At 37.9% G+C, this 17,176-nt stretch overlaps 1 protein-coding gene across 2 annotated transcripts in view; it reads right to left on the bottom strand.

Annotated features, from left to right (window-relative positions):
* PCNX1 (pecanex 1) overlaps positions 1 to 17,176 on the bottom strand; it is a gene marked incomplete at both ends in the record, with an annotated part of 86,345 nt that overhangs the window by 58,887 nt on the left and 10,282 nt on the right. For both annotated transcript variants that reach the window (XM_082000006.1, XM_082000007.1), the window contains 4 exons: positions 5,279 to 6,979; positions 8,628 to 8,717; positions 9,620 to 9,665; positions 13,422 to 13,527. In XM_082000006.1, the coding sequence (XP_081856132.1) occupies positions 5,279 to 6,979; positions 8,628 to 8,717; positions 9,620 to 9,665; positions 13,422 to 13,527 (1,943 nt within the window). The remainder of the gene's footprint in view (positions 1 to 5,278; positions 6,980 to 8,627; positions 8,718 to 9,619; positions 9,666 to 13,421; positions 13,528 to 17,176) is intronic.

Genomic DNA, 17,176 nt, shown 5'->3' with positions numbered 1-17,176 from the left:
GGGTCAAGTTTTATAAATAATATTCCCAGGGAAAGAAACAAAAACTAAAAAATTTAATGAAGTGTATTTTGCTTCATTTTTAACTTTTGGTATATGCTGTAATGCTGTGGCATGCATTTCTCATCAAGTATCCTGAACTTCCCTTATGCAGCCCTGCAGAGCTTTAGGTAGAACATATACTAGTCTGTATATGTAGATGACACACTAAAGGAGCATGTTCTACCAAGTAACAGGAAGTCTCTTACAAGTTGTACTCAGGGTTTTGCCAGGCAATTACACACGTTCCTGGCTCTCAACAGCCACTGCTGCGAGTTGAACAACACCTGAGGTTTTTGTTTGTTTGTTCCCCAACACCACCTTTATGGAACCACAAAGTATCAGGAAGATGGTAGTTATTTTCACCATAAGTCATCTAATGAAAGCCCACGAATTATCCAAAAATGCCAAAAAGGGGACAGAACAGGCAGGACGCAGTCCCCACACAACATACTAAAACTGCATTTTGTCTTAGCAGGTAGTGGTTAACAAGATTAGTAGGTGCAGGATTCATTCCAAGTGTTATTTCATTGTCAAGTTCCAAAACTGCAGAATTCCATTTCAGTCTTGCACATCATTCCTAACACTGTTTACATCTCTGAAGTGTTGAACAACAACATCTCACCTCTACTGAGATGAAGAGATATCAAAAATCAGAGGCAATTCTGTAAAACTCAACCTTTACACACAAAAGCTGTGACAGAACAACACTATGCTTCCAAGTCAGATACTGGGAAGGGCTAACATTAAAATCCGTGTCTCATGTTTGAACCAAATGCTTGCGTACATTACAACACTGCTCGTCAATATCTAAAAAAAAAAAAATCAAGTAATGGAATCCAGTCTTTTGGTTCCAATAAAGAAGTTCACATAGAAGATAAACCTTTCTACTGGCTAATCTGCTTAATCTGATCCAGTAACAGGAGGGGTCCTGCTGAACATGTGAATAGAGATAGCTAACATAGACACAACCAGATTATAGTAATTTTACACGTTTTTCAGTTTCTACCATTTCTAAACTCTTTCAGAGTTTGATTTCTTATGCAAAACACACTCTGAATGTGAACTGATTGATAGACACCCAGAATACAGACCAGAAGCCTCCTCTTCTGTAACTGTATTAATTCTACCTGCAGAAAACATCAAACTACAGCCATCAGAAGCATGGAACAGCTCTACAACACAGGCAACATAACTAATGACTGTAGACCATACGCAACATAAGCATAGTAGGAAAAAAGTGATGTATTGGTAACAGCTGACATAACCATTGGCTGCATAGCAGAGAACTAAACTGTACTTTTAACTTGAGAGGATACTGTTTAGTGATTACAGGCAGATACATTTAGCATATATGTACACATACACAGACTGAAAATATGAATGAGTTTCCATATGCCATATGAAACATAGGATTCTAGTCCAAGCTCACAACACCCTATTTTGCCTGCAGACATGTACTGCAGACCACAACACACAAAAGAACAGTATGAGCTGTTACTTCAATATCACTATGCAATGCACAGAAGGAAAAATACATTACAGTACCAGCAGTTTTATTTACAAAAGGGTATGTAACTCAAGAACTTAAAGTAAACAAGTATTAAATTACAGCAACCTGTAAAAGAAAGTAGCAACTTAAAGGATGGACCTTCTACAGTTAATACAGAGCTGGAGGAGAACTCTTGACTTCTCTAAAACTTGACAGCTCAAGTTTTACAAAACATCCCTGTGTCATATATGGCATTATGCTGGTTCTTTAAATCTTTGCTAACAGCAATCCAGAAATAGCACATATCTGACAGAAGCCAGGCATAGGACAGTATCAAGGTGGTATTTCCAAAATATCACTAGACATCTAGGCACACTTTTAGACATCTAAACAACTTAATCTAACCCATAACCATCAATTCACTAGCTACTTTTAGAGGCTGAATAGTTACAGAAGGATAACAACTACTGTAAGACATCTTCCATTTTTTGTTATACATCCACCACATGTATTTAATTACAGAATTTTCAAAAGCTGTTTGTCTGCATTTTAATGAACTGCAATTTCTATTCAAACACACAAGTTATCTTGTAGTGAGTGAGTCATTCACCACTTCCTGGCATAATAAGATAGAAATGAAACTGCTAAGTTGTATCAGCTGAAGTAAAATATGTACAAGTTTGTAGAGCATCCTGCTTAGTAAAAGATTACTAGAGGCCCTATCCATTATGAAACACTTTTTAGCAGTTACACAAACAAGTAAGAACGAACATTTTAGCTTACCCCCTAAAGACTTAAATCAGTAATTATAACTTCATTTTATCTTTAAGTCATATTTGAAAAATAGGAATTAAAAGCTGCCAACTGAACAAAAGGAGGTGGTATTAATATCAGTCTTTCAGTTATACAGCATGCATCCATTAATTATTTGTTTCAGAAAGTTATCATAACCAATCACAGAAATTCAAAAATATTTTAATATAAAATTATAAAATAATCCTTTTAGCAGGAGGCTGGACCAGACAACTTCTAGAAGTCCCATCCAACCAATATCCTCTGATATGAATGATGAAAATCTGAACCAAGTTTATTCTGTAATTCATCTGCGACATGTAAATAAACTAACTTCTTAATTTTCTCAAATAATTTCTATACATATGATGTCTATTTATATTACACATGTATGTCTTTAAAAGAAGAAAACTCAATAGTGGGAAATACTGACTATAAAGCAACTTAGATTCTAAAAAGTTAAAACATTTTCATTGATTACTATCAGTCACAGGTAAGTACAAAGAAGAAAGCCACAATTAAAGATACAGCTGTAAGAAAACTTGTAATATAAGCTATAATTTGGAAAAAAAACAACAACAACAAAAACACACACAAAAGAAATCAGTAGAAACGAAGGACAATATGAAGGAATTATTCAGATTGATCATGAACATATAAACTCAAGCACTGGCTTAATGCTAGACATGACTGCATAAATACTTAAGTAATGCTAAAGAAAAGTGATATTTTTGTTCTGCTTTCAAAAAAAAGCAGAAGGACATTCATTTCTTACATTCATAAAGAAAGTACTTCGTATTCTATTGGTAATAGGAAACATAAAATATAGCAAGTGTTATCAATCATATGATGTCACCAAATCCGGAGAACCTGAATCCAGATTGCTTCTCAAAGTGAGCCTGAAACCCATGGGCAAGTAATACTCGGATGCTCACCATTGTTAGAAAATACTAACAACTTCAAAGTGACCGTTATCTAAACAAAGTTTAAAGGGGAAACTGAAGAGAACAGACCAGTGAGAATGACAGCAAGACTTCCCTGCTTAAGCTGCTACAGATTTGTATCTTTAAGATTGCTTTTAAGTGTGTTAAGGTTGCTCTTCCCCACCATTTCACTCCTCTAAAAAGCAATCAAAATATTTGGCAATATACAGCGATCAGTCACGCACTGATTCTTTTAGACTACTGACAATTGGCAAGTGCATATAAAGTCTGACACGTTCTGTAAGGTAAGATATATTAATTCTCCTTTGCATATAAGGAAAGAACCGTAACAGTTTTAAGCTGTAAAAACACAAACTAAGACGAAATTAAATCTCGTGCTAAGAGCACGGAGTCAAAACAGTAAACATATAAAGCAGACCTTTTATTAGTCAAGCTACTCTCAGTAGACATAAAGAGCTATCACTTTAACAAGGCATAATAAGAACATGTGTTAAGTGTTTAGCTTGCAGAGTTAGTACTGAAAGAGCAACCTGGACTCTTTCATTAAAGCTACTGCAGAACTGTTACTAGGAGTAACAGAAAGACAGGAAGTACCAATATATGTAGATTTTTTTTTTTTTAAAGTGAAGGCATCTACATAGGTCTGAGCTAATTGTGAACCAGTCAAATTTGATCAGTAATCAATACACAGCTGAACTTCAGTGTAGCACGCTACCAGAAATTTATAACACGCTACCTACTTTCCCCCCAGGATTTCTTTGTACTGATTTTTAGAGTTTGCTCTTATGTCAGTGTCAGAGGAAAAAAAAAAAGAAAAAGAAAGAACTACTGGTCATACTTTATGATGTGAGTTGGAAGTCTCTCCTTTTAAGATGGAAGAGTCACTGTACTTTGCTTAGACAGTTTAAATAACAAGAACAGTTAATTTGCTACAGTTTCTTAAAAGTATCGGTGTCTTGATCTAAAAATACGATTTTATGAAGCATTGTTGTGCTTAGCAAACAAGATCCAGATATCTGGTAGGTATTCCCCCTCAAAAAATCCCAAAAGTCAGACTGAGGTACTTCGCAATCCCATACTGCTCTGAAAATATATTTTAAACCCACTTATCTTCCATAACACTAAAAGCCTTCCTGCTTAAGGCAGTCAATTTGGCCAACCAAGAAAAGAGACTGAAACATCCTAACAAGTAATAAAAAAAACATTGGGAGCTCCAAAAATTTTTTTAAAATCTATATTGATATGGCTACTACAGATAAGCTTACTCACATTACACCAAGCAAAGCTATAGTTATACAAAGTACGAGGAAACTACATTCCTCTCTCCAGCACAGGAAGGTTACTGTGTTCTCATAATGAGGAAAAAAAACCCCACCCAAACAAACACAAAGTAAACAACACCATCTAGCCAACAATAGCAAAGCTAAGCAAAATCAAATCCCTAGGAGAATTCAGCTTAGTGACCAGACCATCACAAGAATGCACAATTCAAGGCAGCATGGTAAGGGTTTTGGGGTTTTTTTTGTTGGTTTTTTTTTTTTTTAAATATACCAACTCAAGCCATGCCAGAGTGTTCACCTAAGAGGCAGCAGTAACTTCAAACAATCACTTCCATGTTCCCAATTTTCTGAACTGCACAATCTTTCAAACAAAAATAGTCTCTCTTTTATTGTTAACTTTTAAAATAGTACACATAACTTGAAGTTTCAGTAATACAGTGGAGTAGGTCTGATTTGATCACAAATAATAATTTTCAGATACAGCTCCGGTGAACAAAGACTGCCAGTCGCAAACCCATAACACCTCTACCTATAGATTTCATAACATTTGTTTGAATTCAACTCCTATTTCTGTAGCTCTTCCAAGAGATTATGAAGGGAATGCTTTGTCAGTTTTAGTAGGCAAGAACAAAAAAAAACCAGAAAGATGCTTACGTATAGTTGTAACTTAAGTCACAGACACCAGACTCATTAACAAACTAGGGCAAGGTACTTCTGGTAGGTCATTTACTTACCTCCACTTGCTGATTCTTGCTCTTCCCCTTCAGGAAATGTAGCCTGGCTTGGTAAACTATTCCTAGAACGAGTGACTGACTCTAAGTGTGAAGCCCTTCCCAACAGAGATAGCTCATCTAGCACCTCTCCTTCTTTGGCTTCCAAATCAGATTTTGAAGTGGTTAACTGTTTTATGTTACCTGGTGTCATTAAACTATTTGGGTCATTTAAGCAAGCTACAGTACCACTGTCCAGGCTTAACACTCTGGCACGATTCTTGGCACTGTTTGTGCTAGAAGTCCGACGTGTAGATCGTTTTTTGCTAATTCCTTCAGAGCTTGCATGGGTTTTGTGAGCGTTTTCAGGGTCTGTGCCCCCACGTTCTTTAGAAACGTATTTGGTCTTTAGAGCACTGTACTTTCCCTCAGGAGACTGGCATGAATGGGAGGTGGTGCTGGAAGAGCTATCGCTGCTGAACTGGTGAGCTGACTGCATACTTGATGTCCTGCTCAAGTCACTTTGATCACTGGAGTCCTCATCGTGACAAAACACAGCACTGTGAGGTTTAGTACCAGATACACCTCGGAAGGAAACATATTCCCTGTGCCGACTTGAATCAAAACTACTAGCCCGCTTTTTTCCTGTCCTTCTCCGGCTGGACTTGTGGGTAGAGGCTGTTCGATGTATTAAACTAGAAGATTTTGGTCTAACATCTCCTTCTTTTTGTTTTCCACTCGTTTCTTTAGAAGCTCTTGAATCTACTAACACAGCTAGTTTCTCACTCTGCTCATCTTGTTGTTCAGCAGCCTTCCCAGGTGGCCTGTCAATTTGCGTAGTCAATTCATTGGCATGTGGGTTCTTATTGGCCTCTTCTGAAGCAGAGGCACCAAGACCCTTCTGACTGTGCATCTCATCAGATGCATTAGAACCCTTTACCTCTTGAACACCACTGTTAGTGCTCACTTCGACAGCAGTCCTTTCGCTACTAGTCCTTTTGTCAGTAGTAGAACTGCTGTCATCCTCTGAGTCAACACCACAGTCCTTTTTCTTACCATCCTTTTTCTCTTCTCTAGGAGACTCCTCCTCGTGCTCCGACAACACACTTTCTATATGCGTTGAGCTAGTATGTTCACTTTTATAGCTACTGATGGTACTATTAGTGTCACGATCAGTTCCACTGCAGTAGCTTTCTGTTGAACCACTGCTTCTAGTACTCAGGCTTCTCAGACTGTCCACACTTTTGTCTGCTTTCAAAGACTTACTCTTCCCACTCTTAGCCAATGGTTGAGGGCTGCTACTTTTCAGAATGTCATCTAATTGAAAAACTCCTGAAATGCAAGAGTTCTCAGCCAAGGACTCTCTGGATCCAGAAGGGGGTTTGGAAGCTTCTAACTCACTGACAGGATCTAGTCCTCGTCTTTGTTGATAGAGAGGGAAGTCATTTAGTGAAGCATCTGGAAAAGCGACAGCAGAGCTAGAAGTCCTTGGTACACCTCGTGGTCTATGATCCTTCCTATAGGAGTGAGAATGCAGGGTTACAAGCGAAGCTACTTCTGTGTCACATGCACTGGTTTTAGACTGGTCCACAAGCTGGTTGTTCGAGAGGCAAACTTTGTCACTGTTGTCTCTTGGCAAATCCTGTCCAGAGGATAAGGAAGGTTGGATGGAGACAAACGAGTCATTTGACACCAGACGAAAAAGCTTCCGATCGGCTGCCAAATCTGTTTAAGTACATATTTAAAAATATTGATGTAGAAAGTTCATGTAAGTTATATAATCTGCTTTACAACTGCTTGTTTATATCAGATAAAGCAAATAAACCGACAAATCCATTTGCAAGTACTGTGCATCATATAACTATTTAAAAGATTTCCTAGCATCTGGGCAAACCTGACAAGCTTTTTTATTTAAAAAAAAAAGAAGCCATCAACACCAGCTTAATCTTAGTAGCTAATAAAAGACAACACAATTCTGACAAGTCCCCAACTTCCTCTATTGCTCATGTGTCTCAGATTTAATGTTTTTATGTATCCCAAAGTTCTGTAACTATAAAAGTGTAGCCTGCCTTTGGTTTGATTTCCTACATGCAGAAAACTGTTTATTTAATAATTTTAAAATTTATATGAAATAACACAAAGTAAACCCCATTAACTCTGAAGTCACAAAAAACCCCAACAAAAATCACCTTTCCTACCAGATATCAAGTAAGCTCACAGTTAGCAAGGATGCAGGCATTGGCAGAGGTCTCTTGGTACTATTATTAAACTCCCTACAAAGTTACTGAGTTCTACTATCTCCAAAACCGGTGCTGTTAAAGCAAATCATGAAGATTTGCTGTTAGCTCTTGCTCAGAACAATTGTTTCTGTTATCTATCACAAGCCATCTCCTGGTAAAACTGACCACCAACTGGTAGTATTGGAAGTCAGGCTACTTTCCTTGTTGGTACTGTCACTAAAAATAGAACATGTGGAGACAAGTTAAATTACACCCTAAAAAATTTAGCAATTGTAGTATTTGCACTTGTGTAGCTTCACAAACAGTTCTGTTACTTGGCCTGAAATAGTAGAACCCTGCTGCCTGTTACAACAGCACAGCCACCTGTAATACTCTGTTTTAAACAGACTTCCTGCACTGAATCACACAGTACAACCGAAAGGAACCCATGAATGTGATTAGATTGTCCAAAACGAACTACAGTATTCCCGGAGTTAACTTCCTGCTAATCACTTTAAAATAATCAGCGAAGAAAAGATTTCTCTACAGTTTTATGCTCCGATTTAGTCTGAGCAGATTTTTCCTGGCAATGAAGCTAAATAAAAAATGAGATCTGAAACAAAACTGGACAACTGAAGAATAGAAGCTAACAGTTTCCTTACACATTAGGAAAAAACAATTACAAAACTCCAACCACTTGCATATTAGAAGCGGTCTATAGCTCCAGAAACACAGAACTCTGTGCAGGATTATTTACAGAAAAGCATGTCTGATTTAAAAAAAAATTCATTTGGCTGTACTAGAAAGCAAAGAAAGTTAGTCTACAATGAAGCCCATGAATCCCAGGCCACTTTCAGTATGAGAGAGATTGTCTAGAGACATTTAAGTTATCTACCTCTCAGCAGTAAGGAGACAGTAAATATTTATTACCTGCTGGAAGATGCCAAAACAAGAAACATGCAACCAAAGAAAAGTTGAAAGCATTCAAGCTATGTATCCCAGAAACTTAAGAGTAATTAAGAATGGAAACAGAGAGCTTCAAGATACCCTTTCTTACAGTCTATTAACAAATTGCATGAATTTATTTAGCATGTTAAGCAAAGGGTCTTCGGTAACAAAATACCATGTTTAATATGCAGAAGCAGCAATTTTACCTTGTTCTTCACTCCCTTCTTTACATAGGCTAGAACTCTGGCCAAGACTTAAACTGATATCATCAGAGGTCTTGGCAGTGTCAGTATCTCCTGTGAATTTAAGAAAGAAGAATACTAGTGCTCAAAGTATTCAACACATACATCTACATACACTGCAGATTTCTCACCTGTCATGGAAGACTGCTGCTTTTATTTCTTCATTTGAAATAACAATAATTACAAGTAACACAAGACTCCTCTTATCTTTTGGAGATAAGTACTGTCTACTCTTTTATTTTGAATGTAAGAAAGTTTTAGTTCAACTACACAGATCTTCAATGAAGAACTGGAAAAGTATCTTACACAGAACCCAATGGAAATAAAGATACTTTTTTTTTCCTTAGATGTATCTATTTAAACATTCCTTTTTACATAGTTGTCAATAAAAATGAGGGGTAGCTTGTCACAAAATACTTGTAAAATAGGTAAGGAAGAATCAGGAAGGTGACAAATTCACATTGCCTTTTTGTTTGTCTTCTTATTGTCCTACTAAATTTACAAGGTAGCAACTTTGCATATTACAAATAATTTCTTTTCATCTTGGAGTTCACAAGGGCTGTCTTGGACAATACTTTTGCTAGATGCCAAACAACTATAAATAATCAAGTCACCGAAATACAACAACAGAAGGGCAAGTGGTTGCACAGAACTCAAAATAGTAGGAAAAGTCCTCAAACCAACTCAAACCAAGCCCTTGGCTCATGCATTTGCAAGCAAAAGAAAAACCTGTTTGGTGGAAAACAGAGCAGATTCCAGGATATTCTCTCCTCATGTCTAAGGCATATAATTTATAACTCCAAGGAAGATTTCTTCCGATTAGTAAATGCTGTATTTAGCTCACAAAAAAGTTTTGAAGATGAACAAGGTAGGTAGTATTTGGAAACAATACAGTAAATAATATTGATTTCAAATGCTACTGCAAGTTAATTTTAAGAAGTAGCCAAAATTCTCACCTTTGATGGTTGCTGCTGTTCCCAGACGAGATAGTCCAGATCCAACCTAGAAACAGGGAATGACATAAAAAGCTGTAAACTTTCAGGAATTACCTAACTGTTGTTTCCTATTACTGCAATGTATACATTTGCCTATAGATGTAGAAGAGACTTTCAAAGGCACAAAACCATCCAACAACACAGTGCTGTAAAATCCTTTCTGACTCAGAATGTTTCCACTGCAAACAGAGGTGACAAGGCACCTAATTACTCACCCATCAGTGCATTATTCTGTTTTATAGCCACTGTACCTGGAGATTTTACTAAGTTGATTTTAAAAACAGTTTCTAATCCAAGTATTTTCAAGGAAAAATCCTAAAGTGGAAACTAACTACTTGTGTGGTGGTACACTAACAACTGCTGTTCTAAAGCTGAATGTTTAATGCAGTGACCATGGTTGCCTAACATGGTGTTTTCTTTAAGCATGTTAATAGAAAACTTAATCTGTTCAACATAGTGAGCACCAAGCTAAATCCAGAAACTGCTCCCACTGGAAAAGATACATATTTTACCATGGTTAGTTTTCAGGTCTGTCAGAGTTGATCCAATGACCAGATAACCACAAATACCGAAGTGTTGGTATATGGAAAGTGTCAGCAGCATGAACAGGGAATATGGCAGGATGATCCCTGCTGGCAGCTGAATGAACTTACATCAATTCAACCTAATCATTTTACTGTATCTTATTCCTCCCTCTCATTCCTAGAAAGGCAATTTTTCTTTTCAAGACAGTTTCTGAGCACACAGATTACAGTTACCTCAAAGCAAGTAAACTGGTTAGTGGAAGTGCAGTATTCCTTGATCTATTCTTGGATATTAGTTACAATCACATTTCAAATTTATAGTATGCACCAGTACAGGTTAGGCATTGACCTGCTGGAAAGCAGCTCCATGGAGAAGGACCCTGGAGTCCTGGTAGACAATAAATTATCCATGGGACAGCAGTGTGCCCTGGTGGCCAAGAGGGCCAATGGTATCCTAGGTGCATTAAGAACAGTGAGACCAGCAGGTCAAGAGAGGTTATCCTCCCGCCTTCCTCCGTGCTGGTAAGGCCTCATCTGGAGTATTGTGGGCTCCCCAGTTCAGGAGACACAGGGAACTTTTGGAGAGAGTCCAACAGAGGGCTATGAGAATGATTAAGAGACTGGAACATCTCTTGTATGATGAAAGGCTGAGAGACCTGGGGCTGTTTAGTCTGGAGAAGAGAAGGCTGAGAGGGGACCTTATAAATGTCTATAAGTATCCAAAGGGGCTGTCAGGAGGATGGAGCCAGTTTCTTTTCAGTAGTGCCCAGTAATAGAACGAAGGGCAGTGGGCACAAACTGCAGCACAGGAAGTTCCACCTCAACATGAGGAAAAACTTCTTTACTGTGAAGATGACAGAGCACTGGAACGGGCTGCCCAGAGAGGTTCCAGAGTCTCCTTCTCTGGAGACCTTCAAAACCCGACAGGACGCATTCCTGTGCAACCTGCCCTAGGTGATCCTGCTTGGCAGGGGGGTTGGACCAGATGATCTTCAGAGGTCCCTTTCAACCACTACCATCCTGTGATTCTGTATCTGCTCTTCAGCCATGTTCAATGGCCAACCAGCAGGCATGTAATCTCCTCATACGAAAACTAGCTACCCATTTAGGTTTGCAGTCTGCCTTTCTACATACGTCCTGTAATCAGTAGCAGACTATTTTGCAGACGTGCTAAAAGAAAACTTATCCTTTCCTTCCCATACCACCTCTCTTGAAGAACTCCAAATAGCACACAAAGATGTGTGTGTCAAATAATTAAACCACTCAGAAATAAGATAGGATAAGAGCACTCAAAGGCAAAATTTGAACCCAACTGACAGCAACGACTCTACTGTATACTTATTGGTATGGTTTTCAAAAATCCCTAGTTCAAATTACTCTGAGGAAAAAGAGCATAATTCTACTAATTCTTCTCTGTAAGCACAGTAAATTTAAAGGTAATCTGAAGATGTGTGTAGATTTTATTCAGCCATACTGAAGAACATCAGCTTTGCTAATGCAAAAAAGCACCCCGAGCTTGTTTAATGGATTTTCTTCACTATACTGTCATGCACACTTTTCATTAGTTATTTTCCCATGTTTCAATTTTTTTTTTTTCCCCTTCAGTAACATGCCTTGCTGAATGCTGTAGCTAAATGCAAATGCATCAGCACGGGAAAGCTATTTCGACTGAACAGCACTCAGATGCTTACTGTTCACATACCCTTTTGATACTGTAAATTCAGTCACAGGTGACTAGTGAGCACTAATTTTATCAGCATAAACAGATTTTAAACACTATACTTCCTTTCACAGTAGCTTTAACTATGTTATAGTGTCAGCATTAAAGTACACAGGAGAGAACACATTGCTTCTTCACATGCTTTAAGATTAAAACTGTTTATGAGTATGTTTGGAATAGGTTTTTTCCCCCCAACAACCAGTTGAAGAAACATGATCCCCAGCCTAGTTCTGTCTTCCTACATGGACCATCACTTCGTGTTCCTTTGAACACTACCAAATACCTGCTCCCTTCCAAGGAGAAAATCTCTTAGGGCACCTATGCTGCATAATGGAGCATTGTTCAGATAAAACAACAACATTAGCATAACACTGCACTAGATTATGTACAGCTTGCTCAGAGAACTAATTAGAAGGACTTGATATTGTAATACCACACCAAGGATTTCCACTTCATTCAAGAACAGCTTCTGTACCTTCCATAAAATGCTGCATTACTCAGTGTCAACATAACCTTACAGTCTGGCTAGTCAATCTACTTGTCCTCATGAAGAGTTGGTAAAAGAAAGATGCCACGACTGGCTAAATGTCACAAGCCAAATAGAAGGAACCACACATGCAGTGCTATTGAAGTTGAACGCATAAATCTAGCGGACATAAGGAAACAGAACAACTTCCCCAGTGAAATTACAAGGCAACGAGAGCATAATGAAGTTGCATTAAAATCTAATAAAGACAGTTATTCAGCGCTTCCATCTGATGCACAGCAGCCCCTATTTACTGCTTTCTTCCCACCCTTGTCAAAGTGTCAAAATAGTGAAGATTTTGCAGAGGTCATCCAAAACCAAACAGTCTTAGTTTTTCCATTTCTACCAGTTTAGCTTGCTTCGTACTTGGGCAAATTAACATTTTTGACTGCAGAGTCTGAACTGTCAGGAATAATAACTTTCAGAAAGCCATTTAGCATTGCAGGAAATAATCACCAGAGGATACGTTCTAAGACAACTTAGCAAAAGCCTCCTCAAATTCAGCACAACTGATGTTTGCCAATTAAGCATCTAAATGACAGATCAAGCAAAAGTAACAGAAAAACTAAGTTAGAACACAAGGATGAAGTTACAGCTTGAGTTATGTAATGGCTCACTCACAGCAAAAGGAAGAGGAAAGCCCACCACAGTGAGTCTTGGTACTTATCTGACCATGCTCTGAGCAGTTTTGATTTACTTAATCAGAAAGAAGCTAACTGAGCAAAATGGAATACTTTCTGATGGAACAATAGGTTGCCTTATAAAATCCAGCCATTCCTAAAATGAACACAAGATGAGATGAGCAAGAGCTATGCAACTAGGAGAGTGCAATGCCACACTAATAAAGCAGTTAAATACAGAAAGGGCAGTTGTTTATCCTAACACAATTTTTTTTCAAGTGAAATAAGTTAAAAAAAAAATCAGCAAAGATTACTCTACAGATTGCAAAGCCAGCAGTACTAAAGCAACAACTGCAGTAGCTTTAATTCTTACCTGGTTGTTTGGATCTACCCCAGCATAAGAATTGCGTGAACTACAGCCAACAGGGGGAGTTGCTTCTCGTATGAACTCTGACATCTCAATCCCTCCACCAGGATCACTGAGAGAAACAAAAAAAAAGGAAAAACAAAAAAGAACTAATATTAACCTACCAGTTAAATAGAAGTTTTTCTGTCTACGCTGAGTGCAGATTCAAAACAATTTTTCCCTTTTCAAGTATCAGGGGCTTCAATATATCCCAGTATCTCAGATGAATACTGCCCATTTGACATCGGAAGCTCAGCGCTAGAGCTGTCACATACATACCCCATATACTGTCACAGAAGCTGCTGCCTTGTAAAGTCCACTGTCATCAGCCAACAAAAACCATGAAGACTTAGGAGCTACAAGGCATTTTGAAATTCTGACATATGAAATTCTCTCTGTCTATACAAACACACATGTAACTTTTGGATTCCAACTATAATACCCAGAAATCAAATCAAAAGGAAAAGTACTAAACAGAATTCTTTCAAAGAGCACGGAAAGGACTCTGATTGAAGGCACTTGTCATTAGCCAGATCGTTTCCTCAAACTGGATCTAGGAGCAAAAGTAAGGATGGGTTAACCACAACAGCCACACACCATCAGCAAAAGTTATTGGAATGGCAGAGACATACAGGGACATGTTATCTCTCCCAGGAAGGCAAACCACTTCTTTCTACCAGACAATAACTTCCCTTCAGATAATTTACAGGCCATACCAAGAAATATTTTGAAGTACTATATACAGTATTACATCCTAGCAATTTCACCCTTTCAGATTAGTAAGTGTTGGCTTAAGGATATTTTCTAGGTGAACATCACCAAAGTGTAATTCAACATAATTCATCTTGTTGAAGGCAGATACTTATGAAACAAAAGCAAGTTGCACCTGTCCATTAGGACAATCAGGCATGAAACAAGTTGGGAACTACAACTCCAGGATCTAGGCTAGCACTGTTCGTTAATTGCAAAGAGACCAAGGTTGAGGCATCCTTTTGTCTCTCCCAGTACAGGTTTTCTTCAACCATCTTGATCCAGAAGACTTCTGAACAGAAGTAACTGCAGTGTAATTCGAACCGACACTCTCTGCTCCTTCCCAAAGATAAACAGCTGCCTTTAATTGTTAGCAGAACAATTACGGTCCAACTCCAGCAAATTTAAGAACGAAGTGAAAAGCCACCATTTTGGTACAGCTTGGCAGTGAGACATAAGCATGCTCTTATTGATGGCTGTTTACAGAGCCCTCTCTGACCTGATATTATCAGTTATGCTAAGGCAGAACCAGCTAAGGAAAAATACACAGAACTCAGCTTCAGTAATTTCCACCAGCTTTAGTCAAACAAAGTATTCCTTATGCAAGCATTTCAAGGACACATAAGGACAAAACATGAAGTTAAAGACTAAACTGAAAGTGTTTAAGTTCAGCACACATTATGTTAAATGAAGATATAACAAAGAATGCCTTTCACACAAAGATGAAATTCCTTTCCTGTTTGAATAATTCATTCAGAAACACTGCATATGATTGAAGTATGTCCTATGAAGTAGAAAAATAAGTCAACGAGAATAAGCTCTCATGCATACAATTGGATAGTTAGCCAGGGTGGGAGAAGGTGGCAATTTTGTCTAGAAGTGAACCAACAGATATCAGCATAAGCAACAATACAATCCAACACCATCACTCTACTCACAGCTGCTATATTCTGTGACAGCACACACAAACTAATGTTACTAGGTTTTGTTAATACAAACAACAACAAATAAAGTCTGCAGGAACAAGCAGGAAGTACAGATTTCTAGGATTAATCTTTGTATGCCTAAGGATCTGGACCACAACAGCATATAGAAACCTTTAGGACCCATTTTCGGCTAGTGTTGTGGCCATTCCTTTCTGCTATTAAGTTCTACAATCAGCTTCTTAACAATTTGCTTACTTCATACCTTAGAGCAAGTGCTACGCTTTCCAGTTTGCAAGCAAAAAGACCTGAAGTTACTATACAGATTGAGAAGACTGAATAAATGATGTCCAGCTACCTGCAATGGAGATTGCTGTGGAAGAGGCAGAGATCGCACAAAACTAAAACTAGTATTTCTAATAATTAGTAACTGTCCTATCTAAAATTACTATCTGCAGCTATGTTACATTAGAGAGACTAACCAAAAGTCTGAAGAGGCTGTAGATCTACATGAATTCAGAAGTTTAAAACCTGACTTAGGCTGACTGACTAAAGAGAACCAATAATTGGACTAGAACTTCCAGAGAGAATTTGGAATGAGCAGTTTTGACTTCAGGACAAAGTAAAGGAAGAGTTTTATTCTTTTCTTTTGAGCAGCTTCTTCTGTCCTTAGCTTCCACCTAAAATAGCAGGATAACTAGTCAGGAGGCTGCTCTCAAAACACAGAAGGACCACAGCATGTACTGCAAATGCTAGACCACGACAGTTTCAAGTAACAAGAAAAGTTTTCTTTAAAGCTGGAATTGCTAATTGTAGAGTCAAAAAGGCAAAACATCTCCAAGCTCAAGAACAGATCTGTCAGCCACAAAAAACTGTAAGGAGAAAAAATAACAACAGTAGGGCAAGAGATTACTTTTTGTTATTATTTATTTCTCTTGCTTATACTTGTTTAAGTAGACTGTGCAGAACTCAAAGGTGCAACATCCTGCAGCTGTCAGTTATTTTGTAGGAGAAGTACACATGAAATTCATGTAGCATCATGATTACAGCTCCCCCAGGCTGATGGAGATCAGGGACAGCAGTGTCACCAGGTTAATTCTTTACAATACTTTGAACCATAGTAGTCACTGACACAAGAAAGAATTCATATTCATATCCCCAAAAGCAAGATGGGCTTAGGTGTTTTAAGGTATCTATGTGGGTCCACTGATACCCAAAAAAGATTACACTTGCACTGTTCCTTCTACCTTTTATGTTTAATTAGGAGCCTGTATCCCCATTACCTGCTTTCATGAAACCTCACAGAAGCATTACTAACATCAACCCCATAAGTATGAAAGCAGCAACTGCACTATAAGCTACAGAAGACGACAACTCGCATTCCTATCTCTAAATTAAGACTAGCTTCTTTCAAAAATATTAACTAGAGTATTTCAGCTTTATAAAAAGAGGATGGAGAAAAAATAAATTAACAATAAGTTGTTCTTTGCTTAAGCATGCCGAAGTTTTATGAGAAGATTAAAAACTCTCAGTTTCATCCTATTCACAAACCACTGTGAACCAAAGATAAATGAGCAGTTCATGTAAACCTACAAATGACAGCACATAACTTCTGTCAGATACCCGAAAGCACCACTTTGCAGATAAACATCTTGAGGAAGAAAGAACAGCAGTTCTTAGAAGCTAACCAGAATCCTTAACATAACTTTTGAACAGAAACCAGACTATTGCGTAATCCTTTAAAGATACTGATATTCATATGTAAGGTGGTCCCAGGGAGGGTGTATGTGTGTGGAGGTGAAAACTCTAGGACAGCTATATCCACTTTACGCTAGGGGAGCAGAGTTTAAAAAAAAAAAGAAAACCCTACATACACAGTTTCTTCCAATTCATTTCTTTTATTAGTGTTCTGATTTAACTTACTAAGAAGGTGACAACTTAATATTAAACATTCACTTTATAGCCCCTCTACTGGTTTGAATGTTATCCCAGAGTTCTTGTAAGCTTCCAGGCAAAGATTAGTATATACTGTACATCCCACTTACCAAA

The sequence above is a fragment of the Phaethon aethereus genome, assembly GCF_964289735.1.
Source record: "Phaethon aethereus genome assembly, chromosome: 5".
NCBI classification, from domain to species: domain Eukaryota; kingdom Metazoa; phylum Chordata; class Aves; order Phaethontiformes; family Phaethontidae; genus Phaethon; species Phaethon aethereus.
The sequence above is the reverse complement of the archived record's forward strand: the minus strand, read 5'-3'. Positions and strand labels throughout refer to the sequence as shown.